The sequence below is a fragment of the Oncorhynchus mykiss genome, chromosome 15, assembly GCF_057628025.1.
Source record: "Oncorhynchus mykiss isolate SJ-2025 chromosome 15, ASM5762802v1, whole genome shotgun sequence".
In the NCBI taxonomy this organism is placed as follows: Eukaryota; Metazoa; Chordata; class Actinopteri; order Salmoniformes; family Salmonidae; genus Oncorhynchus; species Oncorhynchus mykiss.
Genome location: NC_143036.1, coordinates 27,984,611 through 28,001,248, shown reverse-complemented (window position 1 = coordinate 28,001,248; position 16,638 = coordinate 27,984,611). Strand labels below are relative to the sequence as shown.

Genomic DNA, 16,638 nt, shown 5'->3' with positions numbered 1-16,638 from the left:
TCCCAAAGGGCAGACAATACAATAACAATTAAAAGGCTAGCCTGGAGGCAAGAATACTGGTAAGATACAGAAAGACCACCAGCATTTTTGCCTCCCAACCTTTTCATTGGTCTTACCTGGTTAAATAGAAATAAAGTAAACATGTGTATCACATGTACTGCCAACAACCTCAGTCTTCTCACCATCATCCCCCCGTCCTTCGTACAGCGTGGACCCTAATGACCAGAAGAAGACAGCGTGCTATGACATCGACGTGGAGGTGGAGGACCCCCTGAAGAGCCAGATGAGCAGCTTCCTGCTCTCCACAGCCAACCAGCAGGAGATCGCCTCACTGGACAACAAGGTGGGACAACCACACAAGAAGGATAGCCAATCACAATTACCCAAGATGACCTTTAAGGTAGATTTACATTGCGGAGATGCGGGACGACTAAGTACCGTGAGTTATGTGTGAATTAGGGCTCAGGGCAGTTTGACTCTTGTTGGATACCGTTTTATCTGATTCTCCCGGAGAATCTTGACGGCTGACATGCTATCACCGGGGTTGAGGTCAATTCCGTTTCAACACTGAAATTCCAATTCTCTTTAATACTTCTCAATGGGCCAAATTTGGAACTTGAATTTTGTTCATTTTCTGAATGAACTGAAATTGAATTGACCCCAACCCTTGCTAACACTTTTACGCACTCCGCGGGTAACCATTTATCCCACCGATATAAATGGCAGTGTAGGGAAAAGCTGAGGTGTCGGGAGTGGCATCTCCGCAATGTAAAGCTATCTTTACACTGCGTGTGGCACCAAGGTGTTGTGGCTTCGTGTTCCTGTGTGAAAAGCCTTGACACTCTTCACACTGCCACCACCGTTTCTTACACAATCTGAATACAAATTCGGGGGGGGGACGCAGTGACTCAAAAGAAATCTGGGTGTATTGACATTGGAAAGTCATAGTCATATGCTTAGAGTAGATTTGTGTAAGCTGTCCTCTGACACCGGTGATCATTACGAACCCTTTAGATCCACGAAACCATTGAGTCCATCAACCAGTTAAAGATCCAGAGGGACTTTATGCTCAGCTTCTCCAGAGACCCTAAGGGCTACATCCAGGACTGGCTCAAGTCCCAGAGCAGAGACCTGAAGGTGAGGGCCACACACACACACACCACACACACATACACACACGTACGGTGTGACTAACCATGCTCTCTGATTGGCTGCAGCTGATGACGGACGTGGTGGGGAACCCGGAGGAGGAGAGGAGGGCGGAGTTTTACCACGAGCCCTGGTCCCAGGAGGCCGTCAGTCGTTACTTCTACAGTAAGGTGAGGAGACGCGCCGTGTTCGACGCCTTTTTTAAAAGCCTTTTAACCACTCCCACAACACAGCGTCCAAGTAGGAACACAAACTGGGGATTGAGATCAGCGTGGAGTGGTCATCTTTTAGCTTTGAAGCTGTGCCTGCTCTGTTACACTAGTCTTACCACGACTGTATAACACAAGCAATCCAACTTTATTTAAATAACCCTTCTTACAAATGGATTGATACTGGGAACCGGGTGTATTCAGGCCGGGTTGTTTCTGTGTGTGTGATGGTGATGACATCCTTCCACTCTGTTCTCTCACAGATCCAGCAGAGGAGACAGGAGTTGGAGCAGGCCTTGGCTGTGAGGAACACCTAAGCACCCTGTCAAGGACGTCTCTCTCTCTCTCTGCACTCTTCATCTGACCCCAGACCTGTGTTTTTGTGTGTTGTGTTTGTTTGTTTTTTTAATCGCTGTAGTACTGACCTCTGGCCCATCCCCCAATTGCATGTGTCCAAAACAAACGTCCCTCAATCTGTTCAGCTCTGACTGACCGAATATCTCTCTCCACACTCCTGCGACCACAGGCCTTCGGCGGACATTTTGTTTCTCAAAAGAACCCAGTAGCATATCACTGTCTTTCCATAGAGACTAGAAGTCATTGTACCAGCTGCCTGCAGAACGATCACTGTTTTAGATCCTTCTCATCTCAACCAGATGGACTTTTCTGCTGAGTCATAGTGCCCCACTGCGTTTCATTCGGATGAGCCCAAAGTGGTCGTTTGTAACCCAATGTTTCAAGTGTGACTCACACACAGTGGATTGTGCCCATTGTTTTAGTGTATCATTAGTGGTATTGTTCATGTGAGCAATATGCTCCAAGTGTGCATGTGTGTTTTTGATGTGCGGAAACCAAATTTACACCAGCAGAATGAAGATTACTGTATGAAGTAATGGGTCGGGGGACTGGGCTAATTTCCCTTCTGAAGCCCAAATGTTGAGGTCTGTCATTTAAAAAATGAACTTGTTCAAGGAAGGCAGCTTTCATGAATGAGATTTCCCCCCATTATTAACTAATCAAGACCCAATCTAAGATGAGTTTATTTGTTCCACCTTTCTACCGTAATTCCCTTAAACAATGTAACTGTAAAAGTAGATCTCTGTATAAGTGACTATATTCCATCAGATTAAGTTAAAAGGGACAAGGATGAATAAGACTCATATCTGTTGACCGTAGAAGATGGACCTTAACGTGAGGAGGTAACTGTAGGCACAAGGCGAAGTAATGTAGTAACACTTGGCGGCCATAGCGTGGCGCCTTAGAGCCAGGACAGCCTGCATGTTTTTACACAGACTAACTCTCTGTAACACAGAGCACCCAGACAGACTTGTCCCCTGAAGGCACTTCTTGACCGCAGTAAATTACCGTGCAAAATGGATTAACGTTAGTGGTTAAATGTTTGTGTTGGTATTTTAGACAGATATGTATTCCAGGGGCTCAATGTCCTGCCATAATAACTGTACAAAAAGTCATGTTTGGGAAGAGTATTAGCTACAGAACCCTCTCAGTGCTCAAATCAGTGTTTTTAATGTTGACGAAGGACACATTTTGGGATATGGTGTGAGTAACCAACACCATTTCCTATGTTGAAGAATCATGGGGCAGGCAGTGAAAATGCAGCCTGATAAATGTTGGCCCGAAACTTTTAGTCATTCTTTTATTTGAAATGAATTGGGAAATACGTCTTTGTTTCATTATATATTTTTTTGTTAACGTTTATTGTGAACTACCTGTCTGAAGTGGATCTGTCTGACGGCATTTTGTCCTTGAACGTTTTGACGGAGTCACCAAAGGTCTCGATGAACAGTATTAGAATGGTTCAAATGGACAATGAATAACGATTACCGTGATTTTGTCAAAAACCCGATAAGGCTACGTTACCAGTTGATATTGAACAAGGGTGAATAGGACAACGTTTTTAAAGGAAACCTCTGAATGTAAATCTTTTTTCATTTTTTTTTTTTCAGGGAGAGCACTGTTTGTGTCAGTGTGTTTGGTTTAGTGAAGTGCGGGACATGGGGTGGGAAGGATCGGGGTCCATACATTTAAAGCTGTAGGACAGGGGTGCTAGTGTCCCTCTGTGTACACTTGAGGGAAGGGTGTGGGGGATGGTTATTTTAGGCCCTTCTTGTTGAGTTTTAATAGGGCAGAACCACAAAATGTAATGCTGGGAGTGATGATACCTCCCTCTCTCCCCACCCACAGGGAACGCCCATCTCTTTAACTAACTTCCACAGCAACTCAGTTCTGTGCCCTTCTACAGTAGTTTTGTGCTTGTGATGGGAGAAGCCTTCTCAGAAATCCGTTTCTGATATGAAGTCAACACTGCTGTCTTCTGTAAGGTTCAGTCACATCAAAATTGTGTCCATGTTACTTCTCTTTTGTGTCAACATTTTTCTTCAACGTAGCTGAGACCTAACTCAGCATAAACAAAGAGGTTGGATTTCTTAAAGACCTATGCATGCTGCATGGACAGGTTTTATACATTTAAAACGGGACATGTAAATACTCTCACAAATGCATGGAAGTGGATCTGGAGAGCAATGGATTTGACACAATTTCCATGTCGAAGGGGCCTTTACTGAACATTTGCTAAAAACCTGTGTGCTACCCAGCCAGCATAGATGTTATCTGCATAAGAGTTTTTGTTACTACAGGTTACGTGTATTTCAACCGCACCAAGCAAGGGAGCATAATCGTTGTTGTATTCAATTATGTGTCAATCAATACTTGTGTTTGACCCAGATTGGTCTTGTATGGTTGGCAGTCATGGAGCATTATTGACTGTAGGGCTCCCCTTTCTGGGCATTTTAGAAACTACAACTCACGGACGCCGGAAACCTTGTGTCATCTGACTATAGACTGTACCTAAACTGTGTGCTTCTCTCTCTCTCTCTCTCTCTCTGACTAAAAGCATTGATATTGGTCTACCCGAAAGGATAGGTGGTAACCGCAGTTTCTGTGCATGACTTTGTGAGGAGTGCCCATGTTCCTCACAGCTCTCTTTCCACTGCTACACCATTTTGTCTGTTGGTCACCACCATGGAGATATAGCTCTCACTTGTGCAAATGTTCTGGGTTACCCCATTCTACTACAACAACAAAAAAATGAAGAAAAAATAGAAAAATGAAATGATGAAACTACAGCTGTGACTCAGTGAGACAGCCTGGATGTAAATAAAGAAGCGCTTGCCAAAGTTTGTAAATGCCATCAGGTCTGCAATGTGTGGTTTATTGCCAAGTCAGAGGCATGGGCCTGATCCGAAGATCAAATGTTTAGATTTTTCATGCTTATTAATGGTCTAAATATGTCTCCTAGAAACATCAAATTGGAAAGACCAGAGGTGGACTTTGCTATATTTCATAGGTTTCAAATTAAATGGAATCCAGCTGCCCAGGGGGCTTTATCAATATGTAGCTTAGTCTAAAAACACCTTCATACACTACTGGGCTAAATAGTATTTAGGTTTGGTGAGAGGTATAACACTTACATTTTTTGCCAATAAGCTGACTGATAAAAGTCAGAAGGGAGTAACACTTCCAGCAGTCCTCGCATGAGCAAGATGTCGTTTTGAGATGGCAGACAAGTGAGTTATTGTTGACCGTGTCTAAACAGGCGACGTGCATGCTGTAATGCTAACCTACAACCTCAGCGCTAGCTAGCTACTGCAGAAAGAAACTCTTTCACCCCCCCCCAAAACCCTGGCCTGACATCCATTTCGCCCCCCAGTGCAATCCTCTCCCCCCTGCCCAGAGGGAGGAGACCGAGAGACTGTCAAGTGACCTATTCAGTGCTCTGAACCACCCCCCCACCCGCCACACTATGGAGAAACAGCTCCCCCTCCCTTTCCCTGTTGGACTGTGGCCAGGTGGACAGAACCCACCCTGCTAGGGCATTCTGAATCTGCACTCCCTTCCATGAGACACGTGTGTAGAGAATTCCATTCCAAATCCAGGGAGGCCCGGGTAGGGGTGGAGGTTTACTGACTTTAATGTGGGGAGACAGATTTCAGGCTTCAGTACAAACTGTACATTGCCTCAGGTCACAGCTATAGAGGCAACCAGGAAGAATAGACTTCAGAGCTATATGATTGGAGGAATATCAACCACTTGAATCTACACCCTCTAATAGCTTGTCCTTGGCTCGCAAACCCCCAGTCCTGACTTGCAAAGCATGCATCACTATTGTCATTGTTGAGGCTGCAGTTCTCAAAGACAAACCGTTTTTATTTTGTCTTCCTAATTGAAACCCCACAGTAATGAAGCTGTGTTTCAAACAAACCTTGAACTGCACAAAAGATAGATGGCAAAGGAAATTGCTAGGTCTGGGATTCCACAATAACATAAGAAACAAGTCAGAATGCGACATCTGCCTTTAATCACCGTAGAAAAATAAAAAACAGACCACATTTTCGAGGGAATGAAACAAACTACACTCTACAGGTTTGACATACTGAACAAACTAAGTGTAAATTGAAAGACACATAAGACACTTAATTATCTTTAATTCCAGTATTAGCATCATAAATCAGTACAGTCATGAAGGAAGACATATAGCTCATAGTGATTTTCTCAAGGCAAAACAAAACATTGGAAACATCAGACATAGGGCTGGGCAAAATGGCCAAAATATCTTAGCACGATATTTCTGCATTTCCTGCACTCATTTGTTATCATTTACACACTGCCACGTGGGGCTGCATGATATGGGCAAAACATATAGTCCTAATTAATTGGTGAACTGTTGGAATCATGGAAATAGAATGATTATTCTAATTCTATAGTTGGAATATGGTGGACAGTACTTTGAATTCATTGTTGTTTGACATGACAATGAATGAAAAAGCCAGGGAGGAATTATTGTGACATGGTAGGAACCAAAGTGTTGGTCAGTGTTTCCCAGTGGACCCTAATGTTACATTACATGTTTTCTCTTACTTCATGTAGTTAGCTAGCACTAGCTAACATATTCATGCTTCTCCATCTCTGATTTAGAAGATACTTTTGCATAAACAACATGCTGAACTAGGCCTACACCAGTACTGGTATCAGGCTTTATTAGCTAGCTACGTTTTCTCTGAGTACATTTAGCTAGCTTGCTAGTCAGCTAACTAGCAATTAGCCCAAACTATTTAGCGTCTCTCAAAAGACAAATGACTAGTTTGCAGACTGTAATATACAAAAAATAATGTAATTATAGAACGTTTGTGAATTTATATTAAGCAAAGTGGAAATCACTAACATCTGGTAACATCTGACCATGCAGACAAAGTGAACGGCACAGCATTGACAGCCAACAGTGACGGGGGCAGGGATTGGCAGGGGAAGAGAGATAAGCACATGGGGAAGTGGCATGCAGGAGCAAACGTAGTAGCAAACGGAGTAAACTATAAAAACTGACATTACACGAGCCAGAGTGACGTATCACAAATACCGTTATAGAAGATAAAGTATAAACACAAACTGGTCCGTGCATCAATAAAAGTACATAGTAAAATACAGTATACTGCCCAGCCCTAAATAGACATCAATGCTGTTCATTGTTCATTCATCACCTCCCAATAGAGCCTCTCCTTGGACTACCATTGGTGTGAAAGCACAGAGTTCTGTTCGCCTGCACACACAGTTAGCAGGAATACACGTTGTAATATTGCTCCTCAGTCTTCGCAGGCCTAAGATTGCACATGGGTCCTTATTCCTTGGTCCTTTGGGATCCGTCTGAAGATTAAGCATCCCATAACATGCCTTGTCTAAAAGTCGAGGCAGTGTGGTTGAGGTTCATAATGTCATTAGATGGTAGACCTACAGTATGGTGCATTTCCACTGTCAGGCACTGCACCAGTGTTAGGCCCATAGATGTTGTCTTCTGAGGCCTGGTCCAGAAAAGTCTAGCGTGACACCAGTGCTGCAGTGGAAGAGCCCCACTAGACCACCTAGGTGCTGTTGGCCTGTTCCTGCTCAAAAAGGGCCATGGCCAGGTGGGATCGCGAGGCCAGGCCCTCCAGGTTACTGAGCACACAGCGGTGGTAGATGTCCTCGCTGAAGCGCGGGTTGCACGCCCGCCGCACGTACTTCTGCACTAGCGCTGGCTCCACCGCCCGGAACACGTGCAAGCCCGAGTAGCGCACAAAGATCTCGTACACGTCCATGCTCTCCAGCAGCTCATCGTTGTCTAGGATGTCGGCAGCCATCTTGGTGCGCGCCGCCATGTAGTCGGCGTTGTAGAAGCAGGCCTCTTCGAAGACGTGGCGGTCGAAGCGTCCATCGCGCAGCGCCTCGGCGGTGAAGGAGGAGGCGGCTGAGGGCTGCTGGTCGCGGTACACGATAGCCGGGCTGAATTCCTGGAAGTGGATGGGGAAGAACACCTGCCAGTTGCTGATGGCGTTCATGCGGCAGCGATTGAGGAAGTCAGCGTTGACCTCGGTCCACACCGAGGCCAGGAAGAAGAGCGTATCCACTGGGTGCTTCTTGGAGATGATGTCCATCAGCTTGACTTGCGACGGCACCTCCGTCTTCACGCTGATCCAGGGGATCTTCACGTCACCGTAGCGCTTCTCCACCTCGCCAATCATGGCCTTGATGCCGGCGAACACGTCAGCCTGACTGATCCGTTGGGCGTCGAAGGGGTCGTAGACAAACAGGAAGGTGAGCAGGACGTTGTCATGCGTGTCCAGAGTGTTCATCACGTACATGTCCAGGAAGTTGCTCACATAGTCCTGCTCGTTGGCTGTGACTGGCAGGATAACCTGCACCCGGGTGGCCTCCGTCACGTAGGGCATGGGGATGATCTCGATGGTGCTGAGAGGGCGGAGCAGGCTGACCCGCTTGGCGATGACCTGGTTGTGACCCTTCTGGGTGAAAGCCTCCAGGGCAAGGTCCAGCACGTACTCCATGCCTCGAGTGGGGTCGAAGCGCCGGTAGCCGTTGAGCAGATGCCGTTTCCTGAAACGCAGCTGGGGCTGATAACGCTCGTTGAGGCGCTCCACGGCCGTCTCCAGCACGGCGCTCACGTCGGCCCGGTCTGCGCCACGCAGCTCACACTTGGGGGAGCTGTCAGGGCACGAGTAAATGTGTTCCTCTGTGAAGTACTCCCAGTTTATGACCTCGAATCGCGTTTTGGGCCTGAAAGGGGGGTTGACCCCGATGGGCCAGGTGGCCCCCGACTTCCCCTCTGGTGTCAGCTCACTCAGGTTGTTGATCTGGACCTGGTCAAGAGACAAGAAGACACAACCATGATGAGACAACGTATCATAAACAGCTATTCAAATATATTACTTTCTTTTGGTATTTTCTTCAAACTGCGTTGTTGGTTAGGGGCTTGTAAGTAAGCATTTCACTGTAAGGTCTACATCTGTTGTATTCGGTAAATGTGACAAATACAAATTGATTTGAGATAGGAATTTCTGCCTAGGTGTAGAAATTTGTGGAAATTGGTGAGGTATGTACAAAAATGTTACATTTGCACACTGGACCAGTAAACCAGTCAAACCAACACCAGTGACAACTCACCAAATAGCCTGAAGCATAGAGAGAGCATATCTAATCCCATTAAACAACACCAACCTGCAGCTGCTGTATCTGTAGGTAGGTCCAGTCCAGTTCGATCTGGCTGAAGCGTTTGTGCAGGCGGTACATGAGGCTGGGTTCTGACACAGGGTGGACCGTGAAGGCATTCTTAAACTGGGCTCTGTCCTCTCGCTCTGGGTCTGCATTCTTCCCCAGCTCAAAGTAGCGATACGTCATCTCCTGTAGGTCACATGCAAACAGCAGGGAGGGAAATGTTTGCCATCTCGCAGGTAAGACAACTGATGGGTGTGGTCAAAGTACTGTAAATCATGATGACATATCAGCATTGGATTCATTGATAAAATAGACAGCTTATCATTGCAAACTCTATTGAAAAACTATATAAACATGTTTTATAACGATGTCTCAGCTGTGAGTTTACCTGGTGCACCTCTACACAGCTCAGACCCAGGTAGTCGATGATGCAGCGGCCCAGCCACTCGTCAGGCCTCACGCTGAGGATGTCATTGCGGCAGGTGTCCAGGTGGGGCTGCAGGCGTACCAGCAAGCTCCGGGAGAGCAGGTAGCCGTAACCCCCGTGGCAGTACCTGGCCCTCTCCTCCCCACCGATGAACTCCTCAGCCCGGCCCATGTAGAGGTCCTGACCGGCGCTGAGGTGGCCCACCAGCTCGGCTAGCCTCTCGGCCTGCATGTAGGTGTCGTCCTGGGCCAGGAAGAACCAGTCGTAGTCCAAGCCGTAGTGCTGGTGCAAGTGGCGCACCGTCTCGTACATCAGCCACACGGGCCGGTCGTCGCCGTGGGCCACCACCGCCATGCCGTGGGGGACCTTGGGGCTGCGCAGGCCCGTGAAGAAGAAGGTGCGATGGAAATGGTGGGCCACGGTGCGGTTCACCGCCACGGCCAGCGTGTTAAGAGTGGCCCGCGAGGTCAGCACACCCACCAGGAGGTGTTCTCGGATGCCCAGTTCAGTGTGGATGTAGCGCGTCCTGATCAGAGGAGAGTGGCGTTCAGAGGGACTTTCACTGTTTCAAATCAAACACTCAATACTGGGCGGAGCTGAGCGATTTATTTTATTACATAGATGGAATAAGGAACAGCCATATCTTACTGAGAATTTTTTTAAACGCTCAACTCCATTACTATCCAATTACTTGTCTAATGCACTATGTAACAATAATATGCTCATACATAGGTGTTACTACAATGCTATTAATTCTACAAGAAATGTACCTGTTTTAAGTCAAAATGGATAAAAACAAAAAATCTCATGGTGTTGTGAATGCGCCTAGTGCCTATTCTTGTCCAGATGGCTAGGTACTGGAAGAGAATGTCATTGAGTTCATTGTTGAATTTCAGAGTCTAGACTTAACTCTCACCATCTGCAAGAAGTAAGGATTTTAGGCTATGACCATAGGAGATCATAGTCATATACAATAGGCATCACAATTCTTCAGTAAGGCCTTTCATAAAAGAAGACGCGTCACTGAAATTTGATCATTCTGAGTCATTCTGTCCCATGACTGTACTTTGAAAACATTCTAAGATCATTAAAATGGTGGGCTCTTCAGACACTCCAGGCTAACTGGTTAATTACAGTAAATCCCAGCCATTAATCAGCTATAAGAGGCGATTCGGAGAGACGCGAGACAGTAGGATTATTAAACCGCATGGGCTTTTTAAACAAATCTTTATAGGGCGGTGAAAGGTCAGCAGTGGTCTAATAGCATTGAAGGTGTATTTCTCTTCTTTGGGGGACCATTTCATATAGCCTACATTTGTACAGCCTAAGAAATTGTGTTTTCTGTTCTCTAAAAGTGTAGGGCCTACATATTCTACTGAGTATCCACCCTAGAGTGGTTTAGATCCCATATGAAGGGAGGACAGCTTAAGCCTATTAAATGGGTGAACAAACATCAAAAATCCCTGGGAATCAGACAGTGGCCTACAAAGGCCTTAATTTTGGAACAAATTGTGATGCATCTGTAGCGAGCGTCATGATTTGCCTCATTTACATATCAATTAAGAATTTGGCAATGTGGGTGAGTTGCATAAGCGTTAGTTAGCAGGAAATACGACCCAAATGCCTCGCACTGGGGTGCATATTTTCTGAACACAGTTATAAAAGAGCATTTCATAAAAGAGATCCAACAGCTCTGCATATATTTTTGAGACACATTGAAGCAGTCTTCCATATGCAAACTGTCTCTGAAATCTAATGGTATGATAGGATGTGGTATTCCTCTGTGCATCCATCCCAAAATGCTCACCTGAGGACCTTCTTGTGTGGTTTGTTGGGGTCCTTGTGGTAGGGTACGATGCGGGGCTGGAAGTCCTCATTCCCAGGACCACCTCTCTGGTCCTCTGGGGGGTCTCCCCTATTGCTGCCCAGGAAGAGACCCCCATTGCCCAGTTCATCTCCACACGAGTCATCTGTGTCTCCCTGGGTCCAGGAGACCATCAGCAGGCTCAGGCTGCATCCTAAAGAGAGCCCCAGGATAAGGGGAAGAGCAGGCCTGAACACGGCCAGGAAGGAGGAGAGACGCATAGCGAAGCGGTGGACTTGGGTGTTGTCAATAAAATTTTATGTGACGTTCCTCTGAGGTTTTCTATATAATGATTTGCAGAATGCTGTTCCAAAACCATTTAATGACCCTTCTGGTGATGTGCCAACCACTTTCAACTTTCAAGTTAGATTCAGTAAGTGTGATATACTTCTTTGGCACAATCCTGGCTGTGTTTTTATTGGTGACTATTGCACCATGGATTAGATGGCTTACTACATCCTTATCAGTGCCATTTGAAGATAAGGTCATTAGCTACAAAGCCATTACTAGAGAATAACTGGACAGTGGACAGACAGTTTTATTGACTGACACTCTTCAGCAGTCAATACCTACTGTACTAACAATGGGCTACTGTCCCATAATAAACGACCTAGCTAGTTGGTTAGCTAGCTGGCTAACCAATAACAAATTGCAATGGGCTTGCTATTACTTTCTTAATTAGCTAGCTAACTGACTGGCTAATAATGTCCTAATTAGTCACATACAGTGAAACTATTGTAGTTAGTTAGTTAGCTAGTTCAAAACAAACCAGGGATTTACAACGTTGAATTCATATTTTAGATACCCTGACAAAACAACATTCATGCATCGGTATCAGCTAACGGTGTTGGTCCTCCCTCCTTCGGTCTCTCCCCAAAACAAAGGATGTTCTCCTCTCAATTTTTGTTGATTCAGTCGCAGTTATCGATGTTTTGTCTGTAAGTTGTCGGAGATCAATCACATTCCATGTCAGAGTTATGCACGGAAACACATCATTATGCCTTTTCGTCAAACGATGGCTAGCTACATTAGCCAGGTAGCTTACCATGTCGACCTTTTTTCCTCTACATCAGCAACTTCCTCAAAGTGAGTCATTCAACGCCTCCACGAAAAGCATCTCTGTCAAATCTTCATGAATTTGTAAAAACAACTACTGGTCCGAGAGAAACCTTGTGGAAAGCGTGCGGTGCACTGGAATATGCATTTTGGTCTCATCTGCAAATCTTGCTTCTAATTCTGCATTCATCTGATGATGTGATTCAGTGCACTCCACTCCACTGCTTCCCCAGCGTAATATTCTGGCAGACACGTCATCAGACGTCTGAAGAGGGGATCTCTGTGATGAGATGAAGGGCCCTTCAAATTATACTTACTTCGTCAATCAATACCAGACCAGGGAATATTTGGAATGCTTCATTCTATTGTATAAATGTTATTGCATTCAAGTTAATGCATGCATCAGGAACAGTTGTGAGAAAAACTTTAGGGGGAAACGAATCATACCAAACGGACGGCAAGTAGCCTAGTGGTTAGAGCATTGGGCCAGTAACCGAAAGGTTGCTGGCTCGAGTCCCTGAGCTGACACGGTAAAGATTTGTCGTTCTACCCCTGAACAACAGTCAAACGCACTGCTCCCCGGTAGGCAATCATTGTAAATAATAATTTGTTCTTAACTGACTTGCCTAGTTAAATAAAGGTTTAATTTTAAAATAGCAGTGAGTATTTGTGACATAACTTTGATGACAGTCAGTAGTATACACTTTAGCCACAGAACATCTGTTATCAGCTATAATGACAGGGTGTGCAAAATGTTTGGATCACAATTTAGAATGCTTTACTGCAATTACATTAGTTTGTAGCTAATTACATAGTAATTACCCAATTGAGGCGGGGTCAGCGCTAGCCCCGCTAGAAGGAAACCTAGTACATATACAGTGATTTGCATTGTGGCCTACAGAATGGGTGTAGTAAAAGGCCAGCAACACTCCGCATTATTCAGTTCCCCATGAAACACCATATATAGATTATGCATTTGCTATTAAACACAATAAAAATCGTCATTTTTCCAAATTAAGTATATTTTGAATAAATCACCTTGCGATGTTTTGAAATGCGGGCTTTTATTTTGAAGGTTTGTTCAATAATATTGAAAGTTACGTCATCGTTAGTGTCGCTAGCAGAATAGTATCAAATATTTCAGTGACAGCTAGCCGGCCGAAACTCGTGTGACTGTCATCAAGGTAAGAAAGTCAGACACTGAAGAATAAAATATATTGTCGTGACTCGCACAGTTCGCGCGAAAAAGAGACCGTTGAGTTGCAACAACGCGAGTTAGGCTAGCCACGTTACTGCTAGTTTACGCAACTCAGTCAGTAGCGAGCTAGTTATATATGTTAGCTATTGATTGCAATTTCACTTAGTTTCATTTGTCTGATATTCATGGTAGCCGATGAGTTCGATAGATTCGCCAGCTACCATGTCATAAGCAACCTTATAGCTTGCTGCGCTAGTGCAACCGGCTAGGCCATGCCTAGCCACCACCATTAGTGCGTTTTTACGTGAACTGCGACATAGCGGATTAAACTCAACGATTTACGATATGGAGTTGTACCACGACTAATGTGGGCGGACTGGAGCTCGACGTCACTTAAAACGCCATTGTTCTGTGTAATTGCGGGTTGTCATTAGTTACCACAGCCACAAAGTCAAAATGGTTTATATCGTAGAAAATCGTGAAAACTAGCCTTTTGGTATTGTTAATATAAGGTTAGCATTGTGGTTTAGAATCAGATTCAAGAAGATACATTTTACAAATAGGCGTTTAGCCATAATTGACTTTGTGACTGTGGTAACTAGGCACGACTACTTGTGGGCTATTCTTTGGGTGCTGAAATCAGTAGTTATTTTTATAAAAACGTCATTTTATGTGACATCGGAGCACCAGTCCGCCCACACTGGTCGCTTGTCAACTCCATCGTAAATCCCGGAGTTGAGTTTAGTCCGCTACTGCAACATGTGAGCTGCTGTAATAGAGCTCGCCAGCATGTAGTTCTAAAAACCGGAAATTAAGTTACCGCAGGTTCACTCAATTATTCCAATGGGAATAATACGTGAGGGAAAGAATAGGGTTTTGGGATAAACTCCGAAAATAAGGTCTGGTGTTAACACAGATTTTTGATATTTTATACCTTTTGTTCTATGAGATATCAGTCCTTTAAACATGACCTTTATCTCGTTCCGTTACTGGACGGGGAGCATAAGGAACGTTTCACAAGACAAGATGGAGGTCTTTTGTTAGGATCACCATTAGCTGTTGCAAAACTAGCAGCTACTCTTCCTGGGGTACACACAAAACATGAAACCTGACATAATACATATCAATAGACAAGAACACCACTACATAAATGTAGGGAGTGTTGTCTCGTCATGGATCGCATTTATTTTGGGAGGTCGTAAAATATGACCTGTTCATTCGACAGAAAAAACGATTGTTTCAGTAGATAATAAAACATGTTTGGTTACTTTTTCCTCAACTTGTTTCTATTACATTCTAGCAAGTCAAGGTAACTTACAGAGCAGCTAGCTCGCTAAGAGCTAGGCTGTTTGCTAGCGACCTCCTAATAATTATACTAAAAAATGAACGTCAATGAACAAACGGTAAGCAACAGTCTTAACAGCCTACGTGTATTTTGAACATATTAAAATAGTACTTATATGAATGGGTAATTGTTTACAAGTTGCTAACTATCCCATAAACCCATCGTCGGAAACCACATGTTTTCATCGTCAGTGGTTTGGTAACTTATTCGACGGACTCTGGCCGGACTGAAGAAGACGCAGAGTTTGAAAAAATTCAAACGGAGCGGTTTTTATTTAACTAGGCAAGTCAGTTAAGAACAAATTCGTATTTACAATGACGGCCTACCGGGGAACAGTGGGCCTTGTTCAGGGGCAGACCTAAATATTATTTACCTTGTCACCTCTAGGATTCGATCCCACAACCTTTAGGTAACTGTCCCAATGCTCGAACCACTAAGCTACCTGCCGTCCCTCCTAAATCTAGATAAAGGAACTCTAATTTCAACGTCACGTCAACACATTGCTGCTATGATTCTTGCCATTCACTAACGTCCACAGCAAAGTACTCGGCAGTCCATTTCTGTTGCTCTCTTCTTGTTTTGGATGTTGGTGTCCGGGGTTCAGACGGAGCAATGCCGTCAGATCTTGCCAAGAAGAAGGCAGCGAAGAAGAAGGAAGCTGCGAAGTCCCGCCAGGCGGGTACCAAGAAAACGGATGAGTTTAATGGGGAGAACGACCAGCCAGAGAGCCAGGAAAATGGAGCAGACAGCAATGGTGAGATGAGTGAAAATGCACTGAAGAGTTATCAATTATATAATCCGTTTTGGATTAATATGTCCACTGGTTGGTTGAATATAAATTATGCTAAATTTGTGACACTTTCTCTGCTGGGAATATATATTTCAGCACTATTCCAATGGCTTCCATTAACCAAGGGGTCTAACAACTTTAACCCTCACGCTAACACTCTACTTGGGCTTAATATAGTCAACCAGACTATTGTGATTGACAGGGATGGCTAGCCTGACTAAGGAGCTGGATGAGTTTGAGCTGAAGAAGCTGGATGCGCGGGCGGTGACAGGGGTGCTGGCGTCCCACCCCAACAGCACCGACGTGCACATTGCCAGCCTGTCGCTCACCTTCCACGGTCAGGAGCTGCTGACCGACACCAGCCTAGAGCTCAACTCGGGACGGCGTTACGGCCTCCTCGGCCTCAACGGCACAGGTAGGTAGAACCACCATAAGTCGTCACATAGGGGCGTAGCCCTAAGCCAGGGGCCACAACCTCAATGATTTTCACTGACACATTTCTCATTTGTAGAAGGTCTGGAATCCCAAAAAATAGATTTCCAAATATTTTTATTTATTTAGAGGCAACAGAGTTAGGCCATCATCTGTGTGAAAGTGTGTTTTCCACTGTGTTCTTTCCTTTGGCCTGACCTGACACATTTCTCTCTCTTCATTAAGTATCATTTGATCACCATTTGCGTGTTACCATTGCAGCTTAAGTAGATCTTAAATGTGGATGTGTACATTGTATTTGAAACCCTCTGCTAACGTATGGCGTTTCCCCCTGCCAGGAAAGTCCATGTTGTTATCAGCTATCGGCCATCGTGAGATCCCCATCCCCGAGCACATAGACATCTACCACCTGACCAGGGAAATGGCCCCCAGTGACAAGACGGCCCTGCAGTGTGTGATGGAGGTGGACGAGGAGCGGATCCAGCTGGAGAAGGAGGCAGAGCGGCTGGCAGCCGAGGACTGTGAGTGACACACATACTGTATCTACAGACCCCTTGACTTTTTCCATATTTTGTTACGTTACAGCTTTATTCTAGAATGGATTAAAT

The 16,638-nt window shown here is 45.0% G+C and overlaps 3 protein-coding genes across 7 annotated transcripts in view; 2 read left to right on the top strand and 1 right to left on the bottom strand.

Annotated features, from left to right (window-relative positions):
* Positions 1-4,569, top strand: part of LOC110489911 (SWI/SNF-related matrix-associated actin-dependent regulator of chromatin subfamily D member 3) — a 50,865-nt gene extending 46,296 nt beyond the window's left edge. For all 4 annotated transcript variants that reach the window (XM_090199787.1, XM_090199786.1, XM_021562902.3 and 1 more), the window contains 4 exons: positions 208-343; positions 1,015-1,137; positions 1,218-1,319; positions 1,622-4,569. In XM_090199787.1, coding sequence (XP_090055913.1) covers positions 208-343; positions 1,015-1,137; positions 1,218-1,319; positions 1,622-1,675 — 415 coding nt within the window. In that variant the 3' untranslated portion in view covers positions 1,676-4,569. The remainder of the gene's footprint in view (positions 1-207; positions 344-1,014; positions 1,138-1,217; positions 1,320-1,621) is intronic.
* Positions 4,570-5,715: 1,146 nt separating this feature from the next.
* Positions 5,716-12,703, bottom strand: chpf2 (chondroitin polymerizing factor 2). 2 transcript variants are annotated; one of them, XM_021562893.3, is made up of 5 exons: positions 12,255-12,703; positions 11,153-11,398; positions 9,307-9,871; positions 8,922-9,104; positions 5,716-8,563 (listed from the first exon to the last, which is right to left on the bottom strand). In XM_021562893.3, the coding sequence occupies exons 1-5, from the start codon at positions 12,302-12,304 to the stop codon at positions 7,292-7,294; spliced, it is 2,316 nt and encodes a 771-aa protein (XP_021418568.3). In that variant the 5' UTR covers positions 12,305-12,703; the 3' UTR covers positions 5,716-7,291. The 2 variants fall into 2 exon arrangements, with proteins under 2 accessions (XP_021418568.3, XP_090055911.1); XM_090199785.1 differs by lacking the exon at positions 12,255-12,703 and having other exon boundaries at positions 11,153-11,583.
* A 459-nt stretch (positions 12,704-13,162) lies between these two features.
* LOC110489910 (ATP-binding cassette sub-family F member 2) overlaps positions 13,163-16,638 on the top strand; it is a 12,108-nt gene continuing 8,632 nt past the window's right edge. The window contains exons 1-4 of the mRNA XM_021562895.3: positions 13,163-13,449; positions 15,413-15,562; positions 15,801-16,013; positions 16,369-16,551. Coding sequence (XP_021418570.2) covers positions 15,421-15,562; positions 15,801-16,013; positions 16,369-16,551 — 538 coding nt within the window. The 5' untranslated portion in view covers positions 13,163-13,449; positions 15,413-15,420. The remainder of the gene's footprint in view (positions 13,450-15,412; positions 15,563-15,800; positions 16,014-16,368; positions 16,552-16,638) is intronic.